Source organism: Marmota monax, unplaced genomic scaffold (assembly GCF_021218885.2).
Source record: "Marmota monax isolate L192 unplaced genomic scaffold, Marmota_monax_Labrador192_F-V1.1 WCK01_AAM20220418_F8-fsc00097, whole genome shotgun sequence".
In the NCBI taxonomy this organism is placed as follows: domain Eukaryota; kingdom Metazoa; phylum Chordata; class Mammalia; order Rodentia; family Sciuridae; genus Marmota; species Marmota monax.
This window is the reverse complement of record NW_026694162.1, coordinates 3,119,441-3,134,542: the sequence shown is the minus strand read 5'-3', so window position 1 is coordinate 3,134,542 and position 15,102 is coordinate 3,119,441. Positions and strand designations below refer to the sequence as shown.

Genomic DNA, 15,102 nt, shown 5'->3' with positions numbered 1-15,102 from the left:
ATAATAACAAGTGCTGGAGAAGGTATAGGAAACTTGAAACCCTCCTACATTGCCTACAGGAATCCAATTCATTCATTCAACAAGCTGCTTTGAAAATGGTTTGGACACACTTCTCTCTCTTTTTTTTTTTTTTTTTCCTCACAACATCATACATGTATTCTGTATAATGATGAGGGTCTCCTTCCATCTTCCGTGCAAATCCCCTTCTCCCTCCTTTTCCCTCGCACCTCTCTTCCCTATTTAGTGGTAATCTTCTTCTCATGCTCTTCCTCCCTATCCCATTTTGAGTCACACCCCTTATATCAGAGAAGACATTCGGCATTTGTTTTTTAGGGATTGGCTAACTTCACTTAGCATAATCTGCTCTAATGCCATCCATTTCCCTGCAAATGCCATGATCTTATTTTTTAGTGCTGAGTAATATTCCATTGTGTATAAATGCCACGTTTTTTTTATCCATTCATCTATTGAAGGGGCATCTAGGTTGGTTCCACAGTCTAGCTATTGTGAATTGTGCTACTATAAACATTGATGTGGCTGTGTCTCTGTAGTATGCTCTTTTTAGGTCTTTTGGGTATAGTCCGAGAAGGGGAATAGCTGAGTCAAATGGTGGTTCCATTCCCAGCTTTCCAAGGAATCAGTAGACATTATTATTGTTGTATGTATATAGGTGACTGTATGACCAATGTGATTCTGCAACCTGTACAATCAGAAAAATGAGAAATTATACCCCATTTATTCAAATGTATGAATTGTCAAGATCATTTTACTGTCATGTGTAACTAATAAAAAAAATATCTTTTTGTAATTAGGTTTATACTTTGTTGGATATTCTTATAGCATTATTAATGTGTTATATTTTGTATCCTAATTTTGTTTTCACCAGAATCTTAATTGTGGAGTCACTCTCAACAATACCATAATAACTCATTTAAATTATCTTTGGCATATAATAAAATGCAACTTTTGAACAAAAAAAAAAAAAAAAGAAAGAAAGAAAATGGTTTGGAGTTCAGTTCCTCAACAGGTTAGGGTTACCACATGACACAACATTCCAACTCCTATATATGTGCCCAAAAGAAATGAAAATATCCATCTATAGAATTTATTCATAAATGTCCATAACAGCATTACTCATAAAAGCTAAAAAGTACAAACAATCAAATGTCCTTCAACTGCTGAATGGATAAAAATGATTTAAACTGGGCACAATGGCTCATGCCAGTAACCCCAGGGGTTCCAGGAGGCTGAGGTAGTAGGATCACAAGTTCAAAGCCAGCCTCTGTAACTTAGTGAAGTTCTAAGCAACTCAGTGAGACCCTGTCTCTAACTCTAAAATATATATATATATATTAGGGCTAAGAGGATGTGGCTCAATGGATAAGTGCCCTTGGGTTCAATCCCTGGTATTAAAAAAAAAAAATCACAAAAGACTACATATTTTGAATCCACATATACAATATAGGCAAAATTACACAGAAAGATTACTGGTCACTTAAGACTAGTACGGTTCAGGGATGGGGGGCAGGTTGTGAGTGGTTAATGAACATGATATTTTAGGGAAGATGAAAGTTAATTTAAGGTGATGGAGGCACAACTCTTTCAATATACTAAAAAGCCACTGAATTGTTTAAATGGGTGAATGGCATGTAAATTATACCTTAATAAAGCTATTTATTATTTTTAGTTTTTAGTTTTACAGTGTTGAGGATCAAACACAGCCCGGCACATGCTAGGCAAGCACTCTACCACTGAGGTACATCTCCAGCACATTCAGTGAAGCTTTTTAAAAATTCAATTAAAATTAAAAATACTTGCACTTTTAATTAACAAACAGCAATTGAAGGAATTTATAGTGCAACAGATTTGTTTGGAAACATTATTATCTCTCCTCTTCAACCTGCTTCACACCAACCCACTTTTCCTCATCTTTGAAGCTAGACTGGGCTGAGCTGGGTCTAAAAGAGACCCACTAATCAAGATGGAAGTTGGGATACAGTTCAAAATACAGGATAATACTGATCCAAGTATTACATACCTGCATAACTATAATTTGTGTGCACTGAGAGAAGTGAGAAGAATATAAAGAAACAAACAATTTAGGATATCAAAGCAGTACTAGAACGTTTCTCTACTGTTTCCCTTTCACATCTATATTCTATCATGGGAGATACTCAAGGACAAAGTGTATAAAAAAGAAGGAAAAAAAAAAGAGAGAGAGAGAGCGAGTCAGGTTCAGCAATTTAGGGAGACCCTGACCCTGTCTCACAATTTTTTAAAAAATATTTTTTTTTTAAGGGATGGGGATGTAGCTCAGTGCTAGAGTAACCCTGGGTTCAATCCCCAGTACAACAAAAAGAAAAACAAACTGCCAAGAGTCCTATGAGCTCTCTTCATTAATTCTTTTTTTGTTTTGTTTTTTTGATGCTGGGGATTGAACCCAGGGCCTTGTGCATGGGAGGCAAGCACTCTACCAACTGAGCTATATCTCCAGCCCTTCATTAGTTCTTTGTATAACGCACTAAACTAGAAATGTACATAAATTTTATAACACATGTTCTTGAACTCACAGCAAAGTTAAATGCTAAAAAATATTTGCATCCACAAAGGTAAGATGCAGGATGAGGATGAAAAGTTGATTTAAGGTGATGGAGTTACAATTCTTTCAACAAACTAAAAAGCCACTGAATTGTTTAAATGGGTAAATGGCATGAGGACTATACCTTAATAAAGCTATTTATTATTTTTATTTTTTAGTTTTACAGTGTTGAGGGTCAAACACAGCCCATCCATTTTGAAATAGATCTTGATGTAAAGTAGAATTTTCAAGGCTAGGTAGAGATAAGGGATGAGGGCTCAATAATTAATATCTGTAAAAATCTCATCTAAAGACTGAAAACATTACAATTCAGACTTCCCCTTTCCTAGCCAGTGTAGTTCACAAACTGTCTATTCAATCACAATTCTTCCCAAAAGGAGGGGGAAAAGAGAGGAAGACAAATGTTTTGGTGAGATTACCATTCATGGTGAACTTCTTTATCTGGACCCCTCCCTACCTTTCCACATGGATCTTCCAACACATATATTATTTCTGTTACCTCAAGATCATAAATCACTAGAACACCAGACTTCCTTGAATTTTATTTTAAGCAAACAAATTTAATTAACCAACATAAACCTGATAAACATGAACCCAGTGAGGGGGCGATATACACCTGAACCTCAATAAGCAAAACTCTTCTTAAATTAACATTGTTGCTCATTCTCACCAACCTCAGTTCAATTCTGTGAGGATTCACAGTTCAAAATCCAATTTCCGTGGACAGAGGTTTCATGAATATTTCCCCAGTGAACTCAATTTAGCCTACCCAACTAAGATGTTAAGTCTCCTGAAGGATACAGACAAATGTGCCAGGAGATCCAAGAGAGAAAAGAAATAACATGGAACTTTAATGAATTCAATTGTAAAATTATATAAACATTATTAAATCAAAATAAAACCAAAGATGTCACAGAGTATAGAGAAATTTTAAATCCCTGCCTACTCCCTTTTACTTTCCTCTCAAGAAGGTGTTCTGAGATAAACAAAAGTCGAGTTCTCAACAGAGAACCTCAGCTTTCAACACTCAGATAGTATTAAACTACACTAAAATAAGTCTACATACCATGACAACAATCATTATCTTAGTCTATATCTTTATACCAACAGTTTTTAACTTACAGGGGAAATTCCCTTAAAATTTATTTGCATTTACAGTGAGGGAAAAACAGAATTTTTAAAAATATTTCCTTGAATAAAATGCATCCATACCCTAAAATGACTATACTATGGGAGAGAAGTAATACAATGTTTCTAGATTTGCTTTGAACTACTTCAGAAAACAAAAGGAGTGAAACACTTTTTTAAAATATGGCAGATGTAGATAATTGTTGAAGTAAGGTGGTAGATACAAACATGGTTCAACATTATACATGTGGTTCTCTCCAATTATTTATGTTATCAAATTCCATAAGGAAAAAAAATGCCCAAATTAGCTCTTTCTCAAATCTTTCTTAATGCTAACTACACCTATCCCATATCTACACAGATTTTTCTTATCCCTTCAAAGTTCTACCTATATCACTCATTTTTTTAAATATGTAGTTGGACACAATACCTTTATTTTATTTATTTTTATGTGGTGCTGAGGATTGAACCCAGGGCTCCCAAGTGCTAGGCGAGTGCTTTACGGCTGAGCCACAACCTCAGCCCATGCTACTCATTTTTGACAATTACTACCTTACTTTGTTATTTCAAGTCTTCATCAACTCTATTTATCTATATACAGAAATGACCACAAAATACACTGCTATCAAGGAGCTAACAATCTTTCCTCAATGAAACCCAACTCATTCAACAATCCCACTTACCAAATATCCATTATAGACCAGATACTCTTCCTAATGCATGTGACAGAAATGCCAGGTCTCGGGCCTCAAAAAATTACAATATAGTAGAATTGCAGTTAGGTGATTTATAGTGTAGTAGAATGCAGTTAAATCTGTTATTTTTCTGCTGAAAAACTTGCTGGTTTACCATGCATGACAAATAAAATTAACTCCTTTACCTAGAATTCATTCATCCAAATGTGCCACCTTTCCAATTCCTGGTCCCTCCAAGTGTATTTCTCAATGTGCCTTTCCTTTTGCCAATTTCCTAAGCCTAGAAAAGTACCACAACCTCTCTGCAGATTTGAACCCCAACAATCCTTTTAAGGCTCATTTTCTACCTTGACGATGCATTCCCAGTCAGTACACTCTTCCTCCAAAATCCTACAACATAGCTTGTTTTTACCATTCCTTTAACAGTTAACAATTATGATACTTTGGACATCCTCCAAAATATTCAACATAATGCCTTGCCATATTTATTTTCAATTTACTTAATTACCTTCAGTATCTAATATGATTAACCCATGAATAAGCAAAGTGTCTTCTAGGCTTAATCTCCTAATTCCAACCTAGACAGTGATGTTACTAGCACTTTCAACTGTTCAACTGGAGGGTTTTAAGTAATTTCACTTCAAATCTGCAAAGTCCTACAGAATCCAAACAAAAACAGAAAAACCCAAAACAAACAATGAAAGAACCAAAGAAAACAAATCAACTATAACCCTGAAGTGCTGGAAAAAACTCTGTGAAAGCTCTGAAAAGTGCTTTTATAATTACTTCTGATTTGCCTCAAAAAATCAATTGTTATAAGTGTTAAATTACAGAGTTATTCCTGAATATCTCAAAGATTTTCTCCCATAGTGCTTTGGGGGAAAAAGGAACCCATTATTCCCTTAGGTAATAATTTGTTAGGGATAAAATATTTCCAAATATCTAACAGAAGACAGCACTACTCCGGCTGGGGTTGTGGCTCAGCGGTAGAGCCCTCAACCTTGAACATGCGAGACCCTGCGTTTAATCCTCAGCACCACATAAAAATAAATAAGTGACATAATTTCAAAGAATCAAATCTTCAGGATCTGCCAACTACAACTAAAAAAAAAAAAAAAAAGCACTACAGAGGGCTGGGGCTGTAGCTCAGTGGCAAAGCACTTGCCTCGTATGTGCAAGGCACTGGGTTCAATCCTCAGCACCACATAAAAATAAACAAATAAAATAAAGGCATTCTGTCCATCTACAGCTACAAAAAAAAAAAAAAATTTAAAAAAGAAAGAAAGCACTACTACTACACTTAACATATTGTCATTTAAGTAAGCATAAGCAGTTATGAACCTGTCTGTCCAATCAAACCTCAAGAACAGAAAATCAAGGACTGGACATCTTGTCTTACTCATCTCTGTATATCCTACATTTAAAAACCTGGCACACTGAGGGACTCAAGAAATGCTCTCAATTAATGAATGAATTCCACCTTAAGTTAGAACATGTTCAAAATGCTAATAGCCTGTTAAAAAGTAATGGAAAGAGGTTAAATAGTATATTCAAATGTCAACTACCTGTTAAAAAGTAATGGAATGCAGAAGTCACATGCATTTTGTATTGGCATTTTCTTTTTTCAGAATATTTCCATGGATGACATGTAAAGTGTCCTAAGAAATTGGGCTGGGGATGGAGCCCAGTGGAAGAACCTTTGCTTAGCAGGCAGGAGGCCCTAGGTTGGATCTACAGTACCATACACACACCACAAAAAAGAGAGCCCACTTTATCCCAAGTTATATCAGTATTTTCCACTTTTTGGGTGGAACTACTTTGCTGCTATCTCATATCCTTCTCCTGTGTTCCTGCCTCAGTTTCAAGTGGGTCCTGCTTTTTTGATTACCATTCACCAACTAAAACAAACAAAAAACCCCAAAGAGTCAATGAGAGAATAATTATCAAAGAATCAAAGCTTCAGGATCTGAGTAAAGGAGGGTACATATTCCTTGAACCTGCCCCCAATATTCATAAATAATCATTCTTGAAATTAAATGGCACCATGAAAAAAAGTTAAAGGTGATTCACAAAAGTGATAAAAATCTCTATAATATATATATACATAAAACTAAGGCTATCTGAAACAACTTCTGGTATGCAATTGTCTTCTCATGTGTACTTTTTTTTAAAGGAGTACATATTAAGATATTGATTCTGGGGAAAAAAATGACAGAATTAGCAGACTAACAAAAATGGAGCATTCACAACCTCACATACAAAGCTGTAAGATTAGGATGGTGATAAAGGGAACATTCTTCTGAAATAGCTTAGAGGTAATAAAATATTGTTCAGTTTACTAGAAGGAAATGCTGACAAAAATATGAGTTATTTATATTCTAGTTCTCTCATACATTATGGCTCCAGAAATATATAAAGCAGCTTGGAAAAAGAGGGAAATAATACCAGTCTCACCTCTCCAATGACATTAAGTGTTTAAAACACCCTTGATTTGACTTAAATATATGAGTTTACCAATAATCTGAACATCATTAAGCTGATTTAAAAATAGCCAAAAGAAAAAAAAAAAAAATCTAACAAGCAGGTATACCTTTTAACCCTTTCACTTCTCCAAATTTCAAAGCATTCCAAATATTAACATGGTTAAAGAATACTTTGTTCCTGAAACAGCATGATGTTCTTTAAAAGGATGACATGTTTTTAAAAAGTCATTGTCTTTTGACCCAACAACCTACCTCTAAAGATAATCAAAAATAAAAACACTTGTAAGAAAGAATGTTTACAGAAACTTTGTCATACTGAAAAACCAGAAGCAACATAAAACTCCATTTAAAAAACAGGTTATAGAACAGCATATAAAACTGCACACATATATATGTACACAAAATTCAAAAACATCTTTGGATTAACTGAGTGCTGGGAGTTTGCCAGATTTTCACACTTGATCTGAAAAAGAATTTCTGAAAATTATGATTTTGTATATTTTTACAATTAACCTTTAAAACAAACCAAAAAAAGATCATATTATCTTCAATAAATATGCTTATTTACTAATGTAGTGCCCCAAAATTAACCTCTCTGAAAGGCAACCCAACACTATCACAATTATAAATACATCACTTTGATTCAGCAATTCCAAATACAGGTATTTATACTACAGCTATTCTCACACAAGTGTGTGAAGACACATTTTTGTTCAAGAATGTTCACAGCAACATTGTTTATATTAGCACAGTATGGGATATGACCTAAATGTCTATTAATAGAGACTAGATAAATTATGTACATTCATACAATTAAATACTGTATACCTGTGAAAGAAGATTAAGGTAGCTATGTGTGTTGGAGATGAATAGCAGCCAAGATAAATTGTGGTTTTAGAAAATAAAGACAGAATCATATGCATCAACAGTGAGTAGAAAAGAGAGGAAAGGGATGTACAGACCAGTATACTTGTAGATGCATAGACTATCTAGAAGGACAAAGCAAATAGTGGTTTCCTATGTGTTGGAGATCTAGCAATCAGGAGTAATAACACTTATTTTTTCACTGTAAACACTGTAATCCACTTTGTATTATTTGAAATATTTAACATGCATTTATGCTACTTTTAAATTCTAAGAGCTTTTCAAAATTAGGTAGTGAATTACTCTGTTGTTGAATAGAATTATTTAAGGAAAATACAGTTTTCAAGAATCAAAATTATTCTAAGAAAAATAGTTGCTTTTAAGGGTTTAAAGAATTCTAAATTATCACTCCTTGTGGCTTATTAAAATAGATGAAAATTAAACACAATTGTTTAATGTTCAGCTCTTCTCTGAACAAAGGTCTTTACATTGTTGCTAGTCAACAAATTCACATTTAACAGTCTTGTTTTGCTCCCTCAGTACTGAAGCAGTTTTTAAAAATCTGTTTTCTTTTGCTATATTTAACATACGTTCTACATAAAAGGATTTCCTATTGACCACAAATAAATGTGGAATCAGGAAATAGATATTAGCCTTTTCCACTGATATTAATCCTTTCAGGTCAGTTTGGCCTAGCCTTCCCTGACAAGAGTAACAAATGAAATGCCTACCTAGAACAAACAAAATGATGACTCACTAACTATAGTAGTTTCTACGCCAAGGTTGTTCTTAAAAATAAAAAATAAAAAGCTTGAGAAAATGCTATTACCTTTAACTACAGTTCCAAACAGATTAAATTATAGACCTAAAGGCTTAGATCAATTACCATTAACATGCTCTGTAACTGTGGGGAAAAAATTCTTTGGAATTGGAATTTACTCCAAATTAAAGAATATACTGCTTAACATAGTGACAGGTCTTTTTTCACACTTGTTCAATATATTATCTAATATTAGAGAAACACTAAACAAGGTAATACTAGAAGAGTTACCTAATCGAAAAAGGTCTGTATTGGCTAACTCAACACCAATGCTTATAATTATGTATCAAACTTCCTTAAAATAAGTGTTAGACACATTAAAAAATTAAAAATAAAGTTAAACTCACCTTTAACACTTTTTCTATTAACATCTGCCCCCTTTTCAAGTAAATACTGAGCAATCTCTTTATGTCCTTTGTAACATGAAATCATCAAGCAGGTATGCCCATGCCGGTTTGACACTTCCAAATCAGCTTTGTGTTCTACAAGGTACTTCACTATTTCCAAGTGGCCATCAAAACATGCAGCTCGAAGAGGAGTTGAATTGGTTAGAGTCGTGTTGTTGACAGATGCTCCATGATTTAACAAAGATTGGACCACCTTCAGATGCCCTGCTGCAGAAGCCGCCCATAAAGGGGGAGCCCCCTCAATGGTTTCGCCATCAAAGTTGACAGAACCCCCGACTTCTATGGAGGCACTGCACTGCTCTAGGAGAAATTCCACCATGTCGAGATGCCCATACCTGGCAGCCATCAAGAGTGGCGTGGCCCCATTTGTTTTTTCAGAGATCAAGGAGGAAACCTCCTTTTTAGATTTGCTTGCCAACAACTTGGTGAGAAGCCGGAGTTTGCCATCCCGCGCTGCGTTAAACACCACTGTCTTTAGATCCATTTATGTCCAGTTGAGAGGCTGTGCTTTATCCTTCAAAGCAAAGCTCCGGCTTAGCTCTCTTGCAGGCAAGAGTTACAGGAACCAAAGTTCAATGTTAGTCACTGCACCCCAGAACGGATATAAACCCACGGAGAGTATGCTTTGTCCTATTGCCTTCCAACATCTGATAACCAGAGCACCAAACTAGAGAAAGAAAAAAAAAAAAAAGTAGCAGTTTTGAATTTTCCATAGGTAAAGGGAAAAACACTAGATTTTCTTAATTTCTAACTAGTGTGGGAAGAAACGGAGGGTGGGGGTGTGAGCCATACGTTAGAGGCTAGTCCGCCCCCCCCCCCATACACACATACACACACACGTGGGAAAGGAAAATACAAAAGGGTTCATAGGAGACCCAAATGTTTTGGTGGGAGGCCCTCTCTTCTGTGTGCGGAAAATTTAAATACTACAGGCAACTGGTTTTCGTCTCTAGTTCTCACCAGCCAAGCTTTGTTCTAGTTTTGCTTTGCACACACCCAAGGAAAGTACAACCGAGACAAGGAGACAGACAGGTTCAGAAATGTTTCTTTTGCTTGCATCTGCAGAGAGGGGGCCAAGGGCGCCAGGCTGGAAGGCCTCATTGTGGTTGGGATGGGTTTCGAAAAGGAACAAAAAGGTCGGGCACACCAGTCGTTGGGCAGCTAACACCAAAGCCCTCACTCCAAGGTTTTCTTTCCTTTAAAACTCGACGGTCTCAGGAAATCCGGCTGCGTTTTAGCCATTAAGTTCGCCCGCCTCATTTTGCGTAACCCCCCGCCTCAAGGATCTGCGAGTTCCCCAAACCACAATCGCCCCTAGATAACCAGCGCAGTACCTTTTCCAGACACCGAGAACTCTTCCCTAAACTGCGCGATCGATCACGACCCCCTCCCGGGATCTGACCACCCCGTGGCCTCCAGCCTGCCGCCCGCCTGCCGCTCCCGGGGGCGCCCTCCTTCCCGCCCAGGCCTCCCAGCGGGCGCTCAGGCCGCGGCCCGGGCCCTGGCAGGCCGCCGCAGCCACTACCTGCCCGGGGGCTAGTCCTTCCAGCTGCCGCTGGCCGCTCGGGCTCGGGCCGCCCCCTTTAAATGGAAACCGTTGTCCCCGCCGCCGCCAGGGCCGCCCTGCTCCGCCTGCGGCCGCACAGTTCCTCCATGCCCCGCGCCCCAGAGGAATGAATCCGGCCGCGCTGCTCGCCCCGCCCCGCCGAGCTGCCTCCCGCCCTCCCAGCCTGCTCGGGCTGTAGCGGCTGCAGCGGCTGCCGCGGCGGATGGTGTAATGGGCTGCGGGCCGGGGGCGGACAAGCCAGAGCAAAGCTTCACATCACTGACGCGGCAGCCGCGCCATTGGGCCGGGGGAGGGCGGCGGCCGCCGCGAGCAACCGCCTAGGGGCGGGGCGGGGCGCCGTGGCTGGGGCGGGGCGCCGTGGGAGGGGGAGGGACCTTGAGCTCTGCGAAGGACGTGTCTGCGTGCTGGGGGCGGGACGCCGTGAGGGGGCGGGGCCGTGCCGCAGCGGCCCGAGGTAGACGGAGAAACAGTGGAAATATCGCGTGCTCCCCACTTCTTACTCCACCTCTCTGCTTTTCCCTACGCTGGCTTTGGGGATGCTGGGCGCGGTCTCAGGGCGCTGGGAGAAGTAGCATCCAGTTATACTTTCCTACTCATCTGAACACTCTCAGGGTAGTCTCTTCGCTGCTTTCTTTTGGTGGTCCCTGAATAAACCCAGCTCATAATTACGCGTCAAAACACTCAAGACAAATTTCAGAAAATGAGATTAGCTTTGAAAGCTACCAAACATGACTGATTTTTTTAAAAATATGGTCTCTGAAAAATATAAAGACTATAAGGAATCGTAAAACCTAAGAGCAGTATAAATTCAACAAGGTCTAGTCCTTAAATTCTAAATAATAAAACTATGAAATGAAAGATAAAAAGTGTACACTGATGAAAGAAATTACTACTTAATACAGCAGGAAATAAACTGGAATTCGTGACGTTAAGACCTGGAATGTACGGTATTAAACAAGGATGAAGAAGAATTGAAATGTGTTAGGGGAATAACAACCCACAATGTATCATGAGAAAACCATTTTTGAAAACGGACCTTCAATTTCTTGAACACTATCTGGTGGGATTTAAATTCACAACGTTCCGTAGTACCGCTAGGAAAAAGAATATTAGAGTAGACAGACCTTCAGCATCATCAATATGATCATCTTTCTGTTAGAAGCCATGCAACACTAAACACATTTTACTTTAAAAATCACAACTCCATTTTTGTATATTATAGTATTATCTAGGAATTTATGTAGTTTTACATAGTTGAATCATGATTTTCATACAGATATGTATTTTGCTTTTTAACCTTGGCACCCTAGATATTTCTCATGTTTTAATGGTCTTATCACAGTAGTGAGTTTTTAGTGAAGCACAATATTTCCCTTAGGAAATATTAGCCATATATACACTCAGCATCAAATTGTCCAAATTGAAGTTGAGGTTACTACCACTAAGAAGAAAACATGAAAGAATATAGTATAAAGGATAAGATCAACCACCTAATGAAATTAAACCACCAAGAGGACTAGCTGTTTTATCCCCATCATAGAGGTGACAGTTCTATATTCCTAGGGTATAGCTGTAGGGTATTGATTTAACATTGGAGCAGCCATCTTAAATGTTAATCACCATCTTATGAGGTAAGTTTCACTTTCCTGTACTTCCTCTTTCCTGAACTCCCCTCATCCCCATTAGTGACCTACCCCATGGTACCATAACCTTAAGCCAATCCTGGAAGGACAGGACTCTTTTGCTCCAAAAGCCCCATGGTGCCATCAACCTAAGCCAATCCCATGCTATTCCCCACCTGCCTAGCTCTGAGGCAAGCACCCCTGAGCCTATCCCATAATACCACAACCACAACTGCAAACCCCTACCCTGCAAAAGCTGAATACCTGAATATCTCAGGGCCCTCTCTGCTCTCTATAGAGAGATGGCCTTTATTTGTCAGCTTTGACAAACTTCTGTGGATCTCTGCCTGTTCTTCTTCCTTCATTTCTCCCTTGTGCATCTCTTGCTTTCTCACTTTTCTTTCAATAGCTACCAGGTGTGGTGTCCCAATGGAAGCCTAACCTGAGTTGATGTCTCTCTTTCATCTAATTCTGTAAGATGATGTAAAAATTTATATTGTTGGTCTTCAAACTGAGGTGTGTATCCTCCATTGGATTTTCAAGGAATAGGTGAACATATTTTCTAATCTCCAACTTAAACACCTAATATTCTTTTCTAAAATCCATTGCTGGTAAGGCGAAGGTAATTTGTTGATTCATTTCCCAACTCTTTCACAACAGCTGTGTCTTTCTCGATTTACAAAAAGAAAAGCTTTCACTCATAGAGAGTCTCAAAATGATGCGCCACTCTGTGATGTAAAGACTTCAGGGAATCTTTGCCAGTTCTTTATGGATTTAAAATACTGAGCTGTATTGAGAAATTATATACTTCGAATAGCTGGGTTACAAATTCTCTTGCAAGTCACATGCTTTCCAAATAACTGCTTTCAACAGAGTATGACCTAATGATCACTAAGTGTAAAGTGAAAGAGTTCAAAGAATTGAGTGACATTGATATACAAACAGAAATCCTTATAGACTTTTTTCTTTTTTTTTCTTTTAAGTTATAGATGAACAAATACTTTTATTTTATTAGTTTTATGTGGTGCTGAGGATCGAACCCATTGCCTCACACATGCTAGGCAAGCGCTCAGCCACTGAGCTACAACCCCAGTCCTAGACTTATTTATTAATGTGAAAACACTTTCTCAGAATTTATAAACATGAAAAATTAAGAGAGCATTGATGCTGAACTGTTTCATTCTAGTAAGAAGTAGTATTTAACCATAAATGCCTGCACTAATTGTAAAAAAATCACATTTAATAATTATAAAATTTATGGGGCCAGGGTCAGAGGCTCAGTGGTAGAGCGCTTGCCTAGCATGTGTGTGAAGCACTGGGTTTGATCCCTGGCACCACATAAAAATAAAAAAAATAAAAATAAAAGTATTGTGTCCATCTACAGCTAAAAAATTTTTTTTAATTATAAAAATTTGTAATATATTTTGTATTATTCTGGATACTTGATTATTATAATAAGTGTAACGATGCTTCAGTCTAGAAGAAAATATTTAAATACTTATATTCTTACATCATAGAAAATTCAAAAATTTTAAATGTGTTTTCACTGCGGAGATATAATACTATGAGTGATAAAAAAAATTAAAAATAAAGATACATTAATTAGGATTTACTCCTGAGGGATGGAGAGATGAAAAAGAATTATGGGCATAAAGAGAAAAATAAATTGTGTAAACTATCCTATAAGTTTGCTCATATATTTTTAAATGGTTGATAAAAAGCATAATTACTGTGATTTAGACTCATTTATAAGTACAACTGTTTTGCTTTTAAATTTTTAAAATATGTGGGAAATAGCACCATTTGCAACGACTTAAACTTAGAATTAAATTTATTTAGATGTCAGTAGAGAATATGCAAGAAGGTAGCTGTTGTATGTGTGGACAGAAATATTTGAAGACCTCTGATTTATTTATCAACCATCTTTGGAAGTTGTTTCCTTTTCCAAAGATTGTGGCAATGTTTGTTCTTCACATTTTTTTTTTATTTTTTTATTTCTTTTATTTCTTTTTTTACTTACAGAGAAACTTAACTAAATTTTCTTTTACTTTTATTCTGAAAGTCCTTTCACTGGGTTTCTAAATATCCATTCTTCCCTATACCATGACTCTAAGTCCAGAGGAGACACTACCCCATCCCTGAGAAGGTAGTTGGGAGGAGGAATTGGATCAGCAAAGAGTGGACAACCTTATTACTAAAATAAACATATTCAGGTATCTAAGTGTTTTTCTTCTTCTCACACTTAGCCTTGGGATAAGTTTCCAAGAACTGAATTACACATGTACTTTTTGATCATGAACAAAATGTACATATATATTACATATATATAAAAATCTATATTTGTACGTATGTACGTGTGTGTGTATAATATATTTTTTTTCATACTGCTTCCTGAAGAGTTAGACCAGTCTGGCGTATAACGAACAAAAGAGTGTCAGCTTTACCAAAACCTTACCCAATTTAATGTGTGTTTTAAAATTCTGGCTAGTTTCACATGTATAAAATGGTATGACAAAGTTTCCAAAATTTGCCTGTTCACCCTTTGATTTTTTTAATGTAATTTCCTGTAATTAGTAGAATATTTCATCTACATTATTCCTTCTGAGAATTTTCAGTTGTTTAGTTCCTGCCAGTCTATGTTTAACCCAGAATCGTCAGTGAAATAGTCTGTTTGCATGGTTTTGGTAAACTTTGTTAACTTGGTCTAGTTTGAAGAAAAGTCAGAATTAATTTTTTAAAAAATACTTCTAGTTTTGAGTAACTAACTGAAAAACAGTTCAAGTTAGAAGAGCATGAACTACTTTCCTCCTTTTGAGAAACTGATAGTCTGTGGGAGATTTGCAGCTATAAACAGAATAGAGCAAACTATGTATCTAAACAACAGTGAGAGCCCAAAGTACAGAGCTGCTAACTCTGG

General features: G+C 37.2%; 1 protein-coding gene and 1 non-coding gene across 3 annotated transcripts in view; both read right to left on the bottom strand.

The window, feature by feature from the left end:
* Fem1c (fem-1 homolog C) overlaps positions 1-10,782 on the bottom strand; it is a 28,477-nt gene extending 17,695 nt beyond the window's left edge. Inside the window, exons 1-2 of one of the 2 annotated variants that reach the window (XM_046465838.2) lie at positions 10,522-10,782; positions 8,937-9,663 (exon numbers count right to left, since the gene is read on the bottom strand). In XM_046465838.2, the coding sequence (XP_046321794.1) occupies positions 8,937-9,480 (544 nt within the window). In that variant the 5' untranslated portion in view covers positions 9,481-9,663; positions 10,522-10,782. Of the gene's footprint in view, positions 1-8,936; positions 9,664-10,330; positions 10,467-10,521 lie in introns of those variants that run through there. The other variant, XM_046465839.2, reaches the window with a different exon arrangement.
* On the bottom strand, positions 2,420-2,487 carry Trnag-ccc (transfer RNA glycine (anticodon CCC)). The gene has a single exon. It is a non-coding gene; the product is annotated as a tRNA-Gly (tRNA).
* Positions 10,783-15,102: the final 4,320 nt, after the last annotated feature.